The sequence below is a fragment of the Zosterops lateralis genome (assembly GCF_965231275.1).
Source record: "Zosterops lateralis genome assembly, chromosome: 30".
NCBI classification, from domain to species: Eukaryota; Metazoa; Chordata; class Aves; order Passeriformes; family Zosteropidae; genus Zosterops; species Zosterops lateralis.
In genome coordinates, this window is record NC_139790.1 from 4957461 (window position 1) to 4977014 (window position 19554).

Genomic DNA, 19554 nt, shown 5'->3' on the forward strand with positions numbered 1-19554 from the left:
TCTCGAACAAAGTGGAAAAAACCGGTTTATTGACAAATGAGAGAACACCCCCCGACATAAGGGGAAAAAAAAGAAAAAAAAAAAAAAAGCTCAGGTTACTGTGAGGGGGAGGGCGCAGAGCTTCTTTCGCGGGCTCCAGAGATCCTCGGACTTCTCAGGTCAGGTCAAGTCTGGTGCCGGTGCAAAATCTTAAAAGGGGGGGGGGGGCGGGGAAGGGAAAAGAAGGAAAGAAGAAAAAACAAACAGAGGCGGCAGAAAGAGAAAAAGCAAGCAAAGCAGCAGCAAAAAAACCCCAAACCAAGCAAGAAGCCAGAGCAGCCAAAAAACCAGCAGCTAAGCAGAGAGAGCAGAGCGAGTGCCCGCCCAGCCAACAGGAAAACAGAGACAGCTGTTAGACATAACAATGTGGTCCACGATATGGGATAGGAGGCACTGTCAACCCAGGACAGACAGCTATACTGATGTCTGCAGGTTGTGTTCCAGAGATTTCTCAGTTCTGTTCTGCCCTTATCGAATGACAGCTCCAATAGCTTCCGTTTGAGTATAAATACTGACGGGTGGCAAGGCGGGCAGAAAAATCCACTCCAAAATCAAGAATTCAGGTTTCTTCTTGTTTTGCTTCTTGTTGCCAATGGCATCAATGGCATTTAATCCTGGGTCACATTCCCCCTTTTTCTTTTGCCATTGACAGATGACTGCAAAAGGACCATCTTCTGAATTGACAATCAAGAAAGACAAAGGTACTTCTGGAAGTTGTTGAGAGGCCCAACCTGACTGAAGTTTCTGACTTAACATGAACAGGCACTCTCGCTGTTGATCAAACAGTTGACAAGGCTGATCAGCATCATGACCTCTTCAAAGGGGCAACAATGGGCTAAGATCTTAATTTGTGATTCCCGCAATGGTCCGAGCCCATTGCAAATCTCCCAAAAGTTGTTGAGCATCTCGCAGAGTACAGATGTTTGTGGAGAGAACAATTTTCTGTGGGCTTATTTGGGAGTCAGAAACGTTCTACCCTAAATACTTCTATGGTGCTGTCTGTTGCATTTTTTCAGGAGCTACAAGCAGTCCTTTGTTTGCCAACAAGGCACAAATGTCTTTGAGCTCTTGATTGCTGAATGCTTGCTGTCGTGCAAATAAAATGTCATCCATGTAATGATAAATGATGGCCTCATTCAAACGCTGTCCAACTGGTTTCAGGGCCCAAGCGACATAAAGTTGACAGAGAGTGGGTGAGTTGCGCACTCCCTGGGAAAGCACCACCCATTCCAATTGCTGAGAGGGTTCTCCTTTGTTCACAGATGGCACAGTGAAAGCAAACCATTGAGTATCTTAGAGCAAAGTGCAGTAGTGAAAAAAGAGTCTTTTAAATCACGAATTAGCAAAGGCCATTTATGTGGCAGCATGACTGGAGATGGTGAATCTGGTTGCAAAGCTCCCGTAGCTTGCATTTGTAAATTGACCTGTCGCAAGTCGTGCAGCAATCCCCATTTTCCTGACTTCTTGGGAATTACAAAAATTGGTGTGTTCCATGGGCTAACTGATGATTTGATGTGGCTAGCAGCTAATTGTTCTGCTACTAATTGTTGTGCAATTTGTAGCCTCTCAGTTGTCATTGGCCACTGATCCACCCAAACCGGTCTTTCCATGAGCCATTTGAGGGGTGGAATTGGAGGCTGCTCTTCAGTGGCCTGTCCTAAAAAGGCTGAAGTGGTGTTGTGGTGATAACAACTCCAACTTGTGACAAGACATCTCGTCCAATCAATCCTTCTAAATCTCCTGGCAAAGGCATCACATAAGGTCGCAAAGAAATTGATTGTCCTTCAGGAAAACAAAATGTCACTGATGCACGCTGAGATGAGGAGCAGTTGCATCACCCACGCCTAGCACTTGTCCTGGTGGTGTCTGGAGTGGCCATTCAGCAGGCCATCTCTGCTTCCTCAATATAGACACATCAGCTCCTGTGTCAAGCAGTGCAGTAGTTCTTTTTGTTTTCCCCATACATGTGATAGTAAGAGTCTGATGGGTCTTTGTGAAAATGTTTGTATAAAACAAACTGCAGGTCCTGTGCAACCAAATCCTCCAGTTCTTTGTTTTCCCAAAGATTCTTCTTCTTGTAAGTCTTTCTGAAAAGCAAAATGTGGTTGATTGTTAAAAATAGCAATTATTTGAGCTATCTTGCTCCCTTTGGGTACAAATATTGATGGATTTAAAGTACAAGCCATAATATGTATGTGTCCTTCAAAGTCACAATCAATGACACCTGGAATTACAATGAGTCCTTTCACACCAGCTGATGATCTTCCAACCAGAATTCCTCCAAGAATACTGTCTTGACTTGAAAGAGAGCCTGTAGAATTTGATGGAATTTTTTAAACTGCAGTATTATTTAAAGTAACGTCTACTGTTGTTTGCACATCTGCTCTGAGGCTCCCTCTGGGTGCTGGCCATTGTTGATGAAGGGATCCCATGTGGGCCCTACTGTTCTCTTTGCGCGCCTCCCTTGGCGCTCTTGATTCCGTTTCCTCATTTTCGACAAGCTACAGTAGCATGACTATCAACTTGACACTTGTCACACCAGACAGTCTGACTACAATTTGTTCATAAATGTCCTGATTGTCCACACCGATAACATGGTCCCAGAATTCCTCCTTGCCTCCTTTTGGGACAAACAGTTGTTGAATGTCGCTCCCCTGCTTTCAAAGCAGCTGCTATTAACTTGGACTGGGATCCCATTGCTTCTTTCATGACTTCAGCTACCATAGCAGTCTGAGATTGTTGCTCTGCTCTGCTGACACGCAAAAGCATTTCATCAACAGGTGATCCTTGTGGTAAATTCACTAGGATGGACTTTGTTTTGCTGTTGGCATTGTCAAAAGCAAGCAGTGGAAAAAGATGATCTTTCATTTCAGTTGGTAAATCTGAATTCTCTTTGAGTGACTCCCACAGATGATTGACGAAATGAGAGTAACTTTCACTGAGCCTTTGCTTTACATTACAAAAGGTTGCAGCCTTCTTATCTTGTGATATACTAAACAAAGCTTCTTGAGCAAGTTGAGCAACCAAATGATGCCAAGCCAAATATGTTAATTGAGTTGATGTAGATGCATAATTTCCTCTGCCTGTAATCATGTCTGCAGTAATTCCATATAAATCATGTCCTTTGGGTCTTTGCTTATTTGCTTCTATTTGTGCTTTCTAAAACCATTCATTTTCCCACATTAAAAATCCAGATGGAGTCAACAACAATCTTGCTAAATTCTGACAATCCACTGGAGCCATAACATCTGCTGTAAAGATCCATGTTAAAATAGATTTTGCAGCTTCAGATTTCAGTCCCTGCTGAGTGACAGTTTGCTTTGCTTGTTGCAGAATCTTCCAGTAGTGTGGTCTCCATCTGGCCATTTGATTTACATCATCTACTATGACTGGACAGGCAGTGGATGCTGCTGCTTGCCATTCTCCTTCAAGTATAGCATCATGAATGACTCCTGACTACTGAGAGGATGAATTTCACTGTACTTGCATAGAATTCAATTGATGGGGTGTGATGGAGGTCAAATTTTCTGCATCCAATTGTCTGAGTTCCATTACATTCTGACATGGCTGTGTACAGGTTGTCCAAGAAGGAGCTGTTGGCTTTCCTTAATGTTGGTCTCTTCCTTGTTGCTCTACAGTGACACCTTTTAATTTTTCTAAAACTTTTTTCATCATATCTTCTGTTTGTTCTTTCCCAGGCTGTTGTGACACTGGAGTGTTATTTCCGGACTGACTTGAACTGCTCGATCCACTGGATGGCAGTCGTGGATAACTTTTCTGAGAATCACAGCAAAATTTTGGTTTTTGCCCAGCTTTTCGGTCTGATTTTGTTGGCATGGATTCAGACACTTTTTCTTGCTTTTTCACATGGTGCTTGTATATTTCAACTGAACTCTCTGGTACCGCAACCATGCCTCTCATGGGCTGCATGAAACCAGTCCCAAAATGATTTGTAAAGCATCCAGGCTTTGACTTTTCAGCACTCACAGAAGGCTCAGGGCTCAGAACTTGCAAAGCAATCATTGCCACCTGTTGTTCAGCTTTCATTTCCACCAGTGCTCCAGACACCAATTTCCAAATGCCCCAAAAGAAGCTCTGAGCTTCTTTTCCTACTTTCCCTCCTTCAGTCACTTTCTGCCAGAGACATGCTCCAATGCCTTGTCATTCCCCAGGGCTAAACAGCAGAGGGATTTCTTGTGAAAGGCCTTGCTTCTGTGCCCACTTCACTAAATCGTGAAGGTGCTTTGCTTCTGCTGCTTTGCCTCTCTTAGAATATTTTGCAGCAGGTGAACTGCAGCATCTAACTCCATTTGTTCTTACCTTGCAGAAGTCTGAGGCGTGCTTCTCAGAAATCCAGCTCCCACGTCTCTCTGCGATGGGGCCACTTCTGCGTCTCCTTCGTTGGAGCTCCCGTCTCTGTGTCCAGAGTTTGAAGCTTCACTGCTGGTCCATCACCACGGCGGCGGTCACCAATTACTGCGAGGAAGGAGGCCGAGTATCAAACGACACCAATATGATTAGGTTTGATCTCCTCGTTTATTCTTTATTCCCTATACTTATGTGGTTACAGAGTAGAAGCAGGCACAGCTAAACAACTTGTGGTGGGTTAAAATCTCATGTTCAGGCACTCTAAATGATTGTTCATTGACTCACATCTTTTGGCAGCAAATTCTTCTTTGTTATGTCTTACGAACAGCATTTCTGTCTTGAAGCATCTATCAGAAGGTACAACAACTTGTTACATGTCTTCAGCTTCCCTGGGGAGGCATCCCTGAAAAGGACCAACAAATGTTACATTTGCTACTTTCTTGCTAATTCAAGGCAATGTAAGAACAGCACAGCCGGCAGCAGGCACAGTACAAAACCTCACACTATTCCTGGATTGCAGGGATTGTTCAAACCTTCGATCAATAAATTGTGGCCTCTCTCTTCTAAAAACTCTTCTACAAATAACAAGACAAAACTATATATGTAGTGAAACAAGAAACTGGCAGCAATCAGGACTAAGTCAGGTAGAACCCTCAGGAATATTTCAGATAATACCCCTAATCATTAATACATGTGAAATTAGGTAATTAGCAATCTCTGAAATACTGTACCATCATCCCAGAGTCTGCAGACAGCTGATAAACCACAAATCAGTGAAGATTTGGACAATCATTCTCCGCATAATGATTCTCCAGGCTCTTGCAAAGACAGGTCCAGCTCTCATATCCATAGGGTCAAATTGCCAAGTCAAGGTGACTTGAATATTGTTTTAAGGCAGAAAACACCTGGGTCTGTTGGCAAATTTCCCATCCACATAGAGCTAAGGCTGGCCACTGCCTGAGCTCTAACTGGAAGAGAATTCTCTAGTCATATTTCAAAACAAGGCTCCTAAGAATCTTAGGGTGAAAGATTAATTGAACCATCTAATAACTGGTCTCCTCTGAAATTCCCTCAGGATAGGGATGCCTTAAACACAGCAAACTGTCAGAGTGCTTCTTCTTAGTAACAAGAACTAAAGGTCTTGCCAATATCCTCAATATCCTCAGTTCAAAGGAGGTTTTCCACAAAGTTCAGATATCCTTTCTTGGAACTCTGAAAAATACTTAAACATCATAAGACAGCACTGGGTCAAACCACCGAGCTAGTGGAGAAACTAGCATAAACAGCTAGAGAACAATGTAACACATACTTAAAACAAAGTCCTTAACAACAGCAGTTACAAAATGCTTACAGCAATGAAAGAAAAAATAAATAAAATCTTGAAACAACAGCTGTTTTCTAAGAAGCTGGCTATAACACAATAATATCACCTTATGAATAATACCTATTATCATATCAGTAACCTCACACCATACAATTAATTTTCACATTTCATGGTTGAGATAAAAACAGTCAGGCTACAGACTCTTGTCCAAAGATGTGAAAAGGTCCTGGTTTATTCTTTTTTTATAATTCAGCCATCCTGATCCTAACAATTCACTGACCTTTGACTGCAATAAACTCCCACCGTAGGGTTCCTTTTGCAGACTGACTGCTGGTTATTTCTTACTAGAATATGATTGTGTTCTAGTAGGACTATGACAGTAGAATACAAGTATTCCCTTGCTGCCTCTAACCATAGGCCTTCACCAGCTCGACTAGGACTGCAAAACTCCTACTGCAGGCTCCAGCTACCAACCTAGACTGACCTCACAGCAGATTCCTCACAGCAGTAAGGGTCTCTCCCATTTGTCAGTCTTCTAGTCTTCCCAAACCATTTCTCCAATACTTTTGGTTCCTTCTTCCTCAGGATCTTCCCCTGATTAGCTAAGCCTTTCTTTTTATCATGCTTAAACCACGGTTGTGACTGATCAGGGGTGAAGTCACCTGTAACCTTTTGTCTTAAAAATACAGCAGTTGTAACTATTTGCAAGAGTTGAGATAATATATTCTAAACAGTCATGTATTTATAACTGTAAAATGAAACAAAAAGGGAGGTAAAATTATGAGCTCTTTCACCAAAGGAGTTGGAATCCGAAAAACTGGATGGAAGCAAAAAGAGACCACACTGACAAACCCAGTTCAAAGCTGAAAAGACACACAGCATCCCACAGCAAGGATGGACAACAATACTCCATGAAGAAGAAGGCCAGAGAGTCTCTCTAGCACTCAGAATATGGTCCCCAACAGCTTCCTCCTTCTGCTCAAGCTCCAAGACATCAAAAGGCCTGAAGAACCCCTAGAAAACACAGAAAAGCCTGTTGTACTGCACTATTGTTCTATTGCACTGGGTGTTTCTTTGTTGCACCTCCCCATGAGGTTTTGAATCCCCTTCACCTGATAACCCCTATTTTTCCCTTCCCCCTGGTTCAGTCCCCATTGGCCAACAGACCCCCCTCCCCTCCTCCTTTTCCCTGGGGATTAAAACTCCCCACACAGGGAGTCTGGCCCTCTTTCTCTTCCTGGGTTCCAAGGTGTAGGTTCTACATAAAAGCTGTGGGACTGTGTCCCATGAAGATGAAGAGTGCCTTTTGTCTTTTATCTTCATCCTAGCCCAGATTTCCCCCGTGGTCCATAGCTTGCCAGGGTTGGACCACAGGGGAGAATGAATTTTAGGGCAAAAGCCCTAAACAGCTCTGCCTCCTGCACAGCCCTCACGGCCACAACCCATGGGATCAGGATGCATAAAAAAGAAAAACACTCAACAACTGACTAGGAAAAGCCATACTAACTCAGACTGAATAACACTCAAACCTGGTATCAATGAATTTTGACAGCAATAAAGCTTAACCAGATGAACTCAATAGAACTCTGCCCTAAAAGGACTTCAAATTCATAAAATGTAGCTCAATTATTACTTCAGGAAAACACAAGGTACACTTAAGAAAAGTCAAGTCAACCATCATACTCAATACAATTATAAATATGACAAGATGTAACTTGTTCTACTATGATCAACACAAAAATAAAAAGAAAAAGTGAACAATCCATAAGTAGAATAATCGCATGATGGCATACTGGAGGGGTAAAAGTCTCAACAAGCATATGAAACTTATAAGTAAATCAGTTACGAGAAAAACCCATGGCAACTACAAATTTCACCAGAACAGGAATTTAGTAAAACTTCTTAAAGTGCAGGGTTACTGAAAAACAAATATAATAACATGCAATTTGACAGAGTGCTGAACAGCTAAGTAGCTTCTTGCAACTGTACCTTGTGTTTTCTCAGCTGGCAAATTTGCCAACATTCTTGTTTAAGAAATCAGAAATTGTTGAAATCTTTGATAGGTAATAAGGCACTGCATTTATTGCTTCTCATATCTCCAGCAACCTTAACACTTAAAAATTTGGCTTCATTCAAAAAACAGAATTAACCTAAAACCCCCCACATCAACGTGGTTTCAAGGCATACAATCAAATTGCATCCTCTTCCATCTACAAACAGGAGATCATTAGCAGGTCATCACAGCTGCTTTCAGTCAGAGTTGCCTTTTTACTGAAAAAATAAAAAAACTATACTTTGAAATTTAGAGAAGCATCTTTTAACAAAACTTAAGAAGAATTTTAAATTAAGCAACACTTAAATGTGATACAAACAAATCTGAAAAGAATTCAGCATCCAGATACCAAAGCAATAAGACAACAGTAAGTCTTGGTTTGGCAAGACAGGTGTCTGCCAGGGAAAGCTGGGGTTTCCCTTGGAACGGAGAATGTAAACTGCCCCCTTTCCAAATTATTAAAATTTTGCAATTAAAAGCTTTTCAGGCAAAAATCTGGGAATAGGAATAACAGTTTCTTTACTAGAAATATTAAGATACAAATGTTGCTGTACAAACAAACAAGCAAACAAAACAGAGTGAAAATCCTAAAACCCCTGACAGAGTCAAAAATACAACCGTGTTGGTCAGGGTGTTGGAAGCAGTCCAAAGTAAGCCCTCCTGGAGTGGCAGATGTGGTTCTGTTGGAGTAGAGATGGTCCTGTAGAAAGGGACCAGTAATGGCCAGATGGGTCGGATCTTCCTTTCGGAATCCAGTGGAAAACCAGAGTCTGGTGTCCCTACATCTCAGTTTTTATCTGGGTAGGAATGGTTTGGCTCTCCCCACTGGGTGAAGCATCTCCCAATGGCATAATGTAATGTATCATGTCATTGGTGAGCCTTAATGGCCCAGTAACAGAAGATATCCCCTGGAGGGTGGAAAGAGATAAAGAACATTGTTCCACCTGGTTTTAACAGCTGGCCCATTATCAGAAGGCACTCCCCCCCCTTCCCCCCTGGAGTTACAAGAGATAAAGAAAACAATCCCCCAGCTAGTTTCAACAGATGGAATAGAATTATTTTTTTTTGTTACATAACCCAAGATATTATCCATCCCTTATTCTATTACCATCTGCATCATGCCTAAATCAATAAACTCTACTATAAACAATGAACTCTTCCACCAAATTCACACTTAAAATTAGGTTTCCCTGTGGCACACAACAGGTTTCCCCATCTTTTTGCATTACCCACCAAGTGTAACCAGGCCCTGGAGCAAAAACAATCCCATGGATGGGTTTGCCTTTGCCTGAGGTGGAGTTAATCCAAACAGTCTTTCCTAAAATACCTTTCATGTCTACCACAGGGACTTTATCTCCATCCACTGTGTGCAAGGGTTCAGACTGGGCAGGACCAGCTCGGTTGATGGACCCTTGGGTGTTGACCATCCAGGTCGCCTTTGCTAAGTTCATTTCCCAGTTTTTGAAGGTCCCCCACCAAGTGTGTTCAGGGCAGTCTTAAGTAGTCCCTTAACCATTCAACTTTCCTGGCAGCTGGTGCATGATAAGGGATGTGCTATATCCATTCAATACCATGTTCTCGGGCCCAGGTGTTTATAAGGCTGTTCTGAAATGGGTCTCATTGTCTGACTCAATTCTCTCAGGGGTGCCATGTCTCCACAGGACTTGTTTTTCCAGGCCCAGGATGGTGTTTTGGGCAGTAGCATGAGGCACAGGGTAGGTCTCCAACCAGACAGGTGTGTTGCTGTTCATGGCCCCAGTGAAAACAGTTCTTCTTGCAGGTAACCAGGTCGAGAGGGCTCACGATCTGACTGTACTCAGGAATGTGCATTCTCCAAAGGCCTATGGCACCTAGGAAAGCTTGTTTTTCCTTCTTGCTGGTCGGTGGAGACATTGCTGTGATCTTATTGATGACATCAGTGGAAATCTGATGCCATCCATCTTCCCACTTAATTCCCAGAAATTGGATCTCTTGAGCAGGTCCTTTAACTTTGCTTCTCTTGATAGCAAAACCAGCTTCCAGCAGAATCTGGACGACCTCCTCTCCTTTCTCAAACACTTCAGCTGCAATGTTCCCACACACAATGATGTCATTGATGTACTGCAGATGTTCTGGAGCCTCACCTTTCTCCAGTGCAGCCTGGATCAGCCCATGGCAGATGGTGGGGCTGTGTTTCCACCCCTGGGGCAGTCGGTTCCAGGTGTACTGCACACCTCTCCAGGTGAAAGCAAACAGAGGTCTGTATTCTTAAATGCAGTAAAACCAGGATTTTGGCAGCAGCTCCAGGTGCTCCCAGTCCTCCTCCAGCTCTCCTGGAGCCCCTTAAGGCCCTACCAGGGGCTCTGAGCTCTCCCTGGATCCTTCCTTTCTCCAGGTGAACATTCCCAACTCTCCCAGCCTGGCTCCAGAGGGGCTCCAGTTCCTCTGGGCTGCCCTAGCAGCTCCCCACCCTGCAGGTGGGCTCCCAGCTCTGCAGGTGGGGGTCTCACCTGAGCAGGGCCCAGGGGCACAATCCCCCCGGAGCTGCGGCCCACACTGGGGCTCAGCCCAGGGCACCTTTAGGCTCGTGTCCAGGCTCTCACCCACCCACACGGTGCCCATTGGAGGGCACCTCACTGTGGAGGTGACATCAATTATACCAAAATAACCAACCTTACGGTGTTTGCGTTATTTTTCATCCCGTTTGGTGCTGCCGCGGTCGCTCCCAGGTCAGAGATGCCGATTCCCGCTCGGCACCAGCGGCTCCTGCGCAGGTGCCGGGAGGGGCAGACCCGAGCGGCTCCTTTGTGGCGCGGAACGCCATTGGTTGCCGTGGGGGGCGGGGCTTACGGGCGGTATATAAAGGCAGGGAGGCGCGGCGCTCCCCTCAGCGCCGTTCCCGCCGCTGGTGAGGGTAATTCCGCCATGGCCGCCGCGCTCTGGCCCCTCCGCGCCCTCGGCCGCGCCGCGCTGGAGCCCCGCGCCCGCCGCCTGCACCTCAGCGCCGCCCGGTACGGCCCGGGATGCCGGGGGGGTGTGGGGATGGTTGGGAGGGAGGTGGGAGCGGCGCCCGCCCCGATCCGCCGGGTCTCGGCGCGCTGCGGGATGTGCAAGGGGAGGCCCGGCCCGGTTCGGGCGCCCCCCCGGCCCGGGGTCGCGGCCCGTTTGGCCCCTGCGGTTCCGGGAGGAGCGCGCGGGCCCCCAGCGGCCGCGCCGGGCGCTGCAGGCTGATGAAATCTCGCGGCCGCCTTGCGTGGGAGTGTGGGGCTGCCCCGCGCACGGAGGGAGCGAGAGCGCCCCAGAGCGGGGTGCCCCGGGGGACGGGGACGGAGACAGCGCGGGGTGAGCATGGGGATCCCCCGATCATCCCCCAGAACGAGAGGGACAGAGACCGCCCCGCAGTGGGGCTCCTCCCGTGCCAGGAGGACCGAGGCACCCCCAGGCACCCCCCAGGGTGAGGGAGATCGAGACCTCACTGATCATCTTCCAGAGTGAGAGACAGAGAGCCCCCGGGCACTGGGGTGAGAGGGACAGAAACCCCCTGAGGGAGAAGGAAGGAGACCAACCCTTCTTCTTGATTATTCCTTGGCATAGGGGGGACAGAGACCCCAGAGTATTCTCTGGTTTGACAAGGACAGAGACTACCCTGAGTACTCCCTGGGCCCTGCGGTGACAGGGACAGAGACCCCTGAGCATCCCACCCTGCTTCAGGCTGTTCTGAGCTCACTCTTTGCCCCTGAGAGCCTCTGGTGCTTCTCCCTTTCACTAGGAGCAGGGCAGCCCAGTCTCAGGAGAAGATCCTGGTGAGTTTTGGAGCAGTCCCCAGGGAATGGGAACAGCCCCGAGGCTGCCAGAGCTTAGGGAATGTTTGGACAACGCTCCCAGGGAGGCACAGGACGAGAGTTTGGAGTGTAGTCCCAGGATAAATGATTCTAGTGAGTCCCTTCCAGCTCGAGATATTCTGATTCTGCCTTACTTGTTTCTGGCTTTGATGTAACTGAGCTGATGTAAATGTACTGCTGGATGTGGCAGAGCACAAAGATGCCAAAGGCCCCCACAAAGCACAAGGGACAGAGCCTTTTCCCCCTGGTTTTCCTGCTCCATCCTGCCCGGGGCTGGCAGCTGATGGCCCCGAGGCTGTGGTGACACTTTCCTCGCTGCAGGGGGGACGCCGTGGTGATCTCAGGGAGGAAGCTGGCCCGGCAGATCCGGCAGGAAGCGCGGCACGAGGTGGAGCAGTGGGTGGCTGCAGGGAACAGGAGGCCACACCTGAGCGTGGTGCTGGTGGGGGAGAACCCAGCCAGCCACTCCTACGTCCTCAACAAAACCAAAGCAGCGGCTGATGTGGGTAAGTGTGAGGTTTCCTTCCCAAAAAGTGCTGTTTTGTTGGAAATCCTCGATGCTGGAAGGTTTTTGGGATTCACCCACCTGTTGGCTTTTCACCTTCACCCAGAATTTGGGTTCTCGTGGCTGCCCAGTTGTACTGGGGTGTGATTAAATGTGATCCATTGTTGGATCCTTCAGGGCAACTCAAGCTCTGTGGTTGGGGTTTTTCAGCTTTTCCAGAGCCATAAAATGCACAGGAGAGGATTTTTGGCCTCCTTTTCCCATCTGTCTGGGACACATCCCCTGCTCAGCAGTCTTGCTTCCCTCTGACTCCTTCTCATCCTGCAATCCAAGGTCCTGCCTGGGATCAGGAGCTGTAAATGATGTTGTTTAACCTGGGTCCTAAACAGCTGAAGCTGCTTTTGGAGCTGGGATTTTTAGGGAAACATCCCTTTTTTACCTTGTCCAGAGGCCTCTCAGGTTTTATTTTCATGGTAGCAGCCTTTGCTTGGGATCCTCCCTGCTCTGGAAGGGTCCCAAACACACTTTCCCAGGCCACCAGCCTCATGTAATCATCCTCAACAGCAAATCCCAAGACTTGTGAAGGTCTCTCCAGCCTGGAACTGCACAAACCCTTCCATCCTCAGTGTACACCTCCCAGATTTAGCCAGGCAGCAAAACGAGACAGTTTAAATCCACAAAATCTGGGAAAAACACTGTTTTGTGCCTCACTGACACCGTGGGTTTGGCAATTCCAGGGATCAGCAGTGAGACCATCCTCAGGCCGGCCTCCATCACCGAGGAGGAGCTGCTGGAGTTGATCAGCAAACTCAACAACGACGCAAACGTGGACGGGCTGCTGGTGCAACTTCCCTTGCCTGGTGAGCAGCTCTGTTCCCCCCCTGCATTCCTAGGAAGCTCCCAAAGGTTGCAGGATGGGGTAGCACAGGGAGGGATCCTGCCCTGATCCTCCCCCTCAGCACCAGCTGCCTGCAGGGGTTCAGTCTCTGGTCACAGAATCTATTTCTGTCGGGGAATATCAGCTTCCCAAGCTGGGAGTTTGAGCTGGGTATGGCCTTGGGGCTGCCTGAAAATACCCTCAGTGTCAGCAGGGCTGGGATTGCTGAGTGCTTCCAGTGCCCTGTGCTGGCAGCCTGTAACTGGGAGTGCTGGGGACCTTCAGGCCCCAAACTCTGAAGGGGATCAGGGTCAGAATTGCAGCTTGGGGTCAGAGCTCCATTTTGGGGTTACAATTCCAACTTGGGTCTTAGGTTCAAATTCTAGGTCAGGGTTCAAGGTCAGAGCTCCAGCCTGGGACTTGGTGTTCCAGCCCAGGACTCAGGGTCAGAACTTGGGCTCAAGGACAAAATTCCACTTTAAGGCTTGGAGTCAGAGCTCCAGTTTGGGGTCCTAATTCCAGCTCAAGGCCCAGAGTCAGAGCTCCAGCCTGGGACTTGGTGTCACAGTTCCAGCTCAGGACTCAGGGTCACAATTCCAGCTCAAGGCTCAGGGTCAGAGCTCCAGTTTGGGATCAGAGCTGCAGCCTGGGACTTGGGGTCACAGTTGAGCTGAGGATCAGAGCTGCAGAGCACAGCTGGCAGCACAGCCCAGGTGTGGGCTGGTCCCTGAGAGCTGCCTGCCCTCTGCAGAGCACATCGACGAGCGCAGGGTCTGCAACGCCGTGAGCCCACACAAGGACGTGGACGGGTTCCACGTGCTCAATGTGGGCAGGATGTGCCTGGACCAGGACTCCATGCTGCCTGCCACGCCCTGGGGTGTCTGGGAGATCATCCAGAGAACAGGTGAGAGCTGCTGCTGCAGCCTTTGGCTGATTCCTGTTGATTCCTGCTCGGGTTGAAGGATTCCCAGCTGGACAACTCATGGGTCAGGCACAAAAGGGTGACAGGGGTGACACCAGGCTGGAGACAGAGCATTGCTGGGTTCTGCAGGGCTCCATCCACGGCCCTGGGCTTCTCAGCATCCTCTGGGCTCATGGCTGGAAGCAGCACTGGCTATGCTGGTGACACTGAACTGGCAGCAGCTGTCACTATCTGCAGGGGGACCTGGACAAAGCAGGGAGGGACAATCCCCAAACTGGTGGACTTTAACCAGGAAAGGGCTGGATTCTTCCCTGGGATGGGCACCCTGGGTGGGTGGGTGGGCTGGAAAGGGGAGGCTGGAGAGCAGCTGGGAAGGGCCGGGGATGCTTGTCCAGGGTCACTTGAAACCCAGTCAGCTGTGCCCTGGGACCAGCAGGGACATCCCTGTCCTGGGGACAGCAAGGACAGCGTGGCCAGGGAGGGACTGTCCTGTCCTGGCAACACCAGGGACAGCGTGGTCAAGGAGGGATTGTGCTGTCCTGGGACACCAGGGACAGCATGGCCAGGGAGGGACTGTCCTGCTCTGCTCTGGGCTGAGGTGGCCTCAGCTCAAAACTCACCCAGTTTTGGGTGGCACTGTGTAAAAAGGACAGTAAATTATTGGAGAGTCCAAAGGAAGGACACAAGGGTGGGGAAAGGTCTGGGGGGGGCCACACGAGGAGTGGCTGAGGGCACTTGGGGTGTTCAGCTGGAGAGGCTGAGGGAGACTGATCCCAGTTCCAGCTTCCTTGGGAGGGGGAGAGGAGGGACAGACCTTGAGCTCTGTGTGACAGGAACAGGAGGCAGAGAACAGCTGGAACTGTGCCAGGGCAGGGTCAGGCTGGATTTTGGGAAATCCAGAGGGTGCTGGGCACTGCCCAGGGAATGGGCATGGCCCCAAGGCTGCCGGAGCTCCAGGAGTGTTTGGATTTTTGTGTGTCTGTGCAGGGCCCAGGGTTGGCTCAGCGATCCCTGCAGGTTCCTCCCAGCTCAGGACAGTCAGTGACTGTGTGATTTGTCCCCTGCAGGAATCCCCACGCTGGGCAGGAACGTGGTGGTGGCGGGCAGGTCCAAGAACGTGGGGATGCCAATCGCGATGCTGCTCCACACTGACGGCAGCCACGAGCGCCCCGGAGGTAGGAGCAGGGTGGCTTCGGGGAAGGACCCTCACAATTCTCCTCTTCAGCCTCCTAAAGCACTCCCTGCAGTTCCCTGGTCAGGGGTCTGGCCCAGAGTGAAAAAATCCTTGACATGATCTTAGAAGCACAGAATTGTTCAGGTTGGAAAAGGTCTCTGAGGTCATTAAATCCAGGCATCACTCAGCCATGGACACCACCAACCCATGGCCTCAAGTGCCACATCCACACGTGGTTTGAACACTTTCAGGCCTGGGGATCTCCCCCCTTTCCCTGGGTGGCCTCTTCTAATATTTTACAACCTTTCCATGACAATTTTTTTCCCTGATACCCAACTAAACCTGCCCTGGCACAGCTTGAGGCTGTTTTGTCTCATCCTGTCCCTGTTCCCTGAGAGCAGAGCCTGACCCTGCCCTGGCTTCCCCCTCCTGTCATCACGGAGTTGTGCAGAGCCAGAAGGTTCCCCCTGAGCCTCCTTCAGCAGCTCCTTGTCTTGTTCCACCCCAAATTCCTGCTTCTTCCTCCACGGGCTGATTCTGGGGTTCACCATCAGGCCTGATGCTCCTGAGGAACACAGGGATGGCCTTGAAGGTGAGGACGCAGAAGAATGGCTGGGTTTGGGTGCTGTGTGTGAATCGCTGTCCCTTGTCACCACAGGTGATGCCACGGTGACAATCTCGCACCGCTACACGCCCAAGGAGCAGCTGAAGCAGCACACGATCCGCGCTGACATCGTGGTGGCAGCTGCGGGTGAGAGGCCCTCAGCAGGGCTGATAAAGGGATTTTTATCTTCTTTTCTTGTGTGAGAGCTGGGATTAAATGCTCAGGAGATGCAGTTTGTGTTTAGACTCAGGTGTTTATTAATTCTTATCTATGTTACAGTCTCACAAGCTGTGAGTTCTGGCTAACAAGGTGAAAAATGGCTCTGTCTCTATCTCTTTACAAGGTCTTTTGAGCACAAACTGTCCAATTGTGAAATGACACCTAAATTATTTTTACTTTTAACCCAATAACCAACCACCCATGGCCCGCAATGTGTATTTTTCTATCCAATTACAAAACACCACCTAGACCCATGAGGAATAAAATTAAAAATAAGAACTTAGCCTACACCCTAAATCCTCCATCTTGCTTTATATATATTACTGTATTTTAAAGCCTTAAACTCTTTTAAATTTTCCACCCTGTGATATTACACACTTCTAGTCAAACTACACACCCATAATCCCAGTGCTGTCACTCAGTTTTGGAAGCCTTCTCCAAAGCCTCAGGTCAAATGCAGTGTTTGCTTGGGGGTCAGTGCCTGTCAGCACAGAAAGCCTAAAATTCTCAGTGCCCAAGATTCCAAGAGGCTGGGGGGTGTTCCTGCTGGGAATCCTGGGCATGGAATGTTCTGGGGCCTCTCTGGGAGACTCTCAGGGCTGAGGGTGTGGTGCTCTTGGAGCTGGGATCTCCTATGGTTGAGCCAAAAAGCTGCAGGTTTGGTGTTCCTAGTTTGGGGTTCTGCCTTTGGAATGGGAAACAGCACCTGGCAGGGGGCACCTGATCACACCCTGGACAGCCATGGAGAGTCATGGAATAGTTTGGGTGGGAGGGAACCCACCAGGATCATGGATCCAGCCCCTGGATCTGCATAGACAGCCCAAATTCCCACCCTGGGCAGCCCTGGCAGTGCTGTCCAAAGGCTCCTGGAGCTCTGGCAGCCTCGGGGTCATGCCCATTCCCTGGACAGTACCCAGCACCCTCTGGGGGAAGAACCTTTCTCAAAATCCAGCCTGACCCTGCTCTGGCACAGCTGGAAAAGGAGCATGGAGGGAAAGTGCTGGAAAGCTGAGGAGTGGTGGAGGAGGCTCAGGACAGGCGTGGGGTGGGAGTGACCATGGGAAGTGTGAGCGGAGCAGAGGGAGACCAGTGACAGAGATAAAGCCGGGCTGGGAGTGGATCCCCCCCGATATCTGGCAGAACCAGACACTCACTCCACCCTAACAAACTGGGTTAGCCCCGGGAAGTTTCTCCCAGCCCTCCCTCCCTCCCTGGCACAGCCAGAGCCGTGCCTAGCTGGGGTGGGGTGGGTTTGGGCACTGCCCCAGCTCCTCCTGCCTCAGTGCAGGTGGAAAATGTGTAGCACAGAGCTGAAATGTTTGAAGGTTCCCCCTTGCAGAGGGGGTGTGGTCCTGGCTGCTCTGCCAGAACTCCCTGAGGACGATTCCTGTTCTGTGCTTAGTGATTATCAGGGAACGTGGACTCACAGAATTCAGGCTGTAAGGGCCTTAAAGATCATCCTGTTCCAACCCCCTGGACACTTTCTATCAGATCAGATTGTCCCATTTCCCATTCAGCCTGGCCTTGGACACTTCCAGGGATGGGGCAGCCACAGCTCCTCTGCCCAGGGCTTCCCACCCTCCCAGGGAGAGATTCCTTCCATAAATCCAACCGAAATTTCCCCTCTTCCAGATGAAATATCTGAGCTGAACACCAGAAGCTGGTTGTGCCACCGTGGGGAGATTTGCATTTCTTATGATGGTTTAGGTTGGGAAAAACCCTTAAAGATTCTTGAATCCAATTATTTTGGGAGGCAGGAAAGCCCAGGTGGATTGGAACATCCTGGGAATGTGGGATTAGGGGAGTCAGAGGGATGTGGAGCATCTCTGAGGGTGTGGTTGTGTGTTCCAGGCATCCCCAACCTGATCACGGCTGACATGATCAAGGAGGGTGCGGCAGTGATCGACGTGGGCATCACCAGGGTGCAGGATCCCGTCACGGCCAAGCCCAGGCTGGTCGGGGATGTGGATTTTGAAGGTGAGGAAAGGCTCTGGATCAGCGTTTTTGGGCACTGAGGGGTGGGGACAAAGCCTGGTTTGTGTCACTGAACTCAAGGTGTATCCCAGGATTCTATGGGGACGCTCCAGAGGAGCCTCCTGAGCCTCAGCACTTGAATCTCTACCTCTGCTCCAACCCTGGTCTTGGATCTGACATTTCTGTGCTAGAAATCAGCTTTTAGGCCTGGCTTTTAGTGCTTTTAAGCCTTGGTGCCTTCTGACACAGCTTTATGCTGCCTTTGGGCCTGGTTTTTTTGGCACTTGCATATCTTTGTACTTCTAGACCTGGCTTAGCACTTTTGGGCCCAGCTTTTTGGGGCTCCCATGTCTGTTTTTTTGTGCTTTTAGACCTCACTACCTGTGCTTTTAGGCCCAGCTTTTTGGTACTTTATGGCCCAGATTTTTGCTGCTTTGGACCCTTGTCTTCCAGGCCTTGCTTGGTGCTTTAAGACCTAGCTTGGTGCTTTTGGACCCGGCTTTTTGGTGCTTTCAAACCTTTGTGCTTTTGGGCCTGGCTTTTTGGTGCACTTAGGCCTGGCTTTTTGCTGTTTTGGACCCTTGTGCTTTCAGGCCTGGCTTGGCCTTGGCCTTTGCAGTTAAGCTCCTTTCACACTCAGGCTGGACGCACTGGGCTGTGCCCCCCTGGCCAACAGGGAAAAGCCACCTGGACCCTGCTCCTACAGTGTTAATCCTGACAGAGCCTTCGTGGCTTTAGGCTGGGAAGCCTCACCTGGCCCTTAACCTGAACTTTTCCTCTCAGAGGTGAAGAAGAAGGCGAGTTACATCACCCCAGTGCCTGGCGGCGTGGGGCCCATGACCGTGGCCATGCTGATGAAGAACACCATCATCGCTGCCAAGAAACTGCTGAAACCCAAAAAGCTCGAGGCTCTGCCTGCCTAACCAGGGCCCCCTGGGAGCCGGGCCTAACCAGGGTCCCCTGGGAGCCGGGCCTAACCAGGGCCTCTCCATCCCATGACATTCCAGACTGACTCCCAAACAGGCCGATAGAAAATGCAATATTTTTTATTTATTGACTCGCACATGGGGCTTTTCCCCACTCACAGATATTTATTGGAAGCGTGGCTGAGCTGGGAATATCCACGCTCCTGGTTTGTGTTTGAGCTGGGATTATCCACACTCCTGATCCAGCCCTGCTCCTGCAGGAGCTGTTTGGCAATTCCAGCAATCCCATGAGATGTGCACCTCGATGGCTCTGTTCTCCAAGTGCTGGCATTCCAGATTTACTTCTCAGTGCTGGATGCTTAGTTTAAGCTCTTCTGTAGAGGAATTACTTGAAAAAAAAAATTAAATTAAAGCCATATTTGTGTCCTGGGCCTGTGCAGGCCCTGGGCTGGTGTAGCATGTTCTAGAGTGCAGCTAGCTGAGCTTTTTTGCTCTTTGAATGGTGAATTTTTTTAAAGCCTTTTTTTTGTAACCAAAGAACACCTTTGGACTGGGGGGAGGTTTCCTGCACTGTGCTGTAAAGTATGAGTGCTCAGTGAGTAGTGCAGGCTGGATAAATAAAGTGTGAGAAGACAAAAAAAATTTAAATCCTCTGTGCCCTGGAATTATTACAGAGCAATTATTTCACTTCTGGAAAGGAGCAAGGTGGTTTTTAAAGTTTTTGTGAGCTGTCTCTCAGCAGGGCAAA

General features: G+C 49.2%; 1 protein-coding gene and 1 long non-coding RNA gene across 4 annotated transcripts; one reads left to right on the forward strand and one right to left on the reverse strand.

Moving 5' to 3' along the window:
• Positions 1-320: 320 nt before the first annotated feature.
• On the reverse strand, positions 321-10547 carry LOC310920401. Of its 2 annotated transcripts, XR_014591988.1 has the most exons (4): positions 10437-10547; positions 6216-8692; positions 4693-4810; positions 321-4515 (listed from the first exon to the last, which is right to left on the reverse strand). It is a non-coding gene; the product is annotated as an uncharacterized lncRNA (long non-coding RNA). The 2 variants fall into 2 exon arrangements; XR_014591989.1 differs by lacking the exon at positions 321-4515 and having other exon boundaries at positions 4552-4810.
• A 120-nt stretch (positions 10548-10667) lies between these two features.
• Positions 10668-19454, forward strand: MTHFD2 (methylenetetrahydrofolate dehydrogenase (NADP+ dependent) 2, methenyltetrahydrofolate cyclohydrolase). Of its 2 annotated transcripts, XM_083880439.1 has the most exons (8): positions 10668-10774; positions 11927-12111; positions 12848-12970; positions 13739-13891; positions 14977-15084; positions 15742-15834; positions 17758-17883; positions 18664-19454. In XM_083880439.1, exons 1-8 carry the CDS (start codon positions 10689-10691, stop codon positions 18801-18803), a joined length of 1014 nt encoding a protein of 337 aa, XP_083736565.1. In that variant the 5' UTR covers positions 10668-10688; the 3' UTR covers positions 18804-19454. The 2 variants fall into 2 exon arrangements, with proteins under 2 accessions (XP_083736565.1, XP_083736566.1); XM_083880440.1 differs by lacking the exon at positions 13739-13891.
• The last annotated feature ends 100 nt before the right edge of the window (positions 19455-19554 follow it).

Coding starts and splice junctions, on each gene's coding strand:
- MTHFD2 (XM_083880439.1), top strand. CDS start 10,689: ATGGCCGCCGCGCTCTGGCCCCTCCGCGCCCTCGGCCGCGCCGCGCTG. Junction 12,971..13,738: donor GGTGCAACTTCCCTTGCCTG/GTGAGCAGCTCT, acceptor TGCCCTCTGCAG/AGCACATCGACGAGCGCAGG. Junction 15,835..17,757: donor CATCGTGGTGGCAGCTGCGG/GTGAGAGGCCCT, acceptor TGTGTGTTCCAG/GCATCCCCAACCTGATCACG.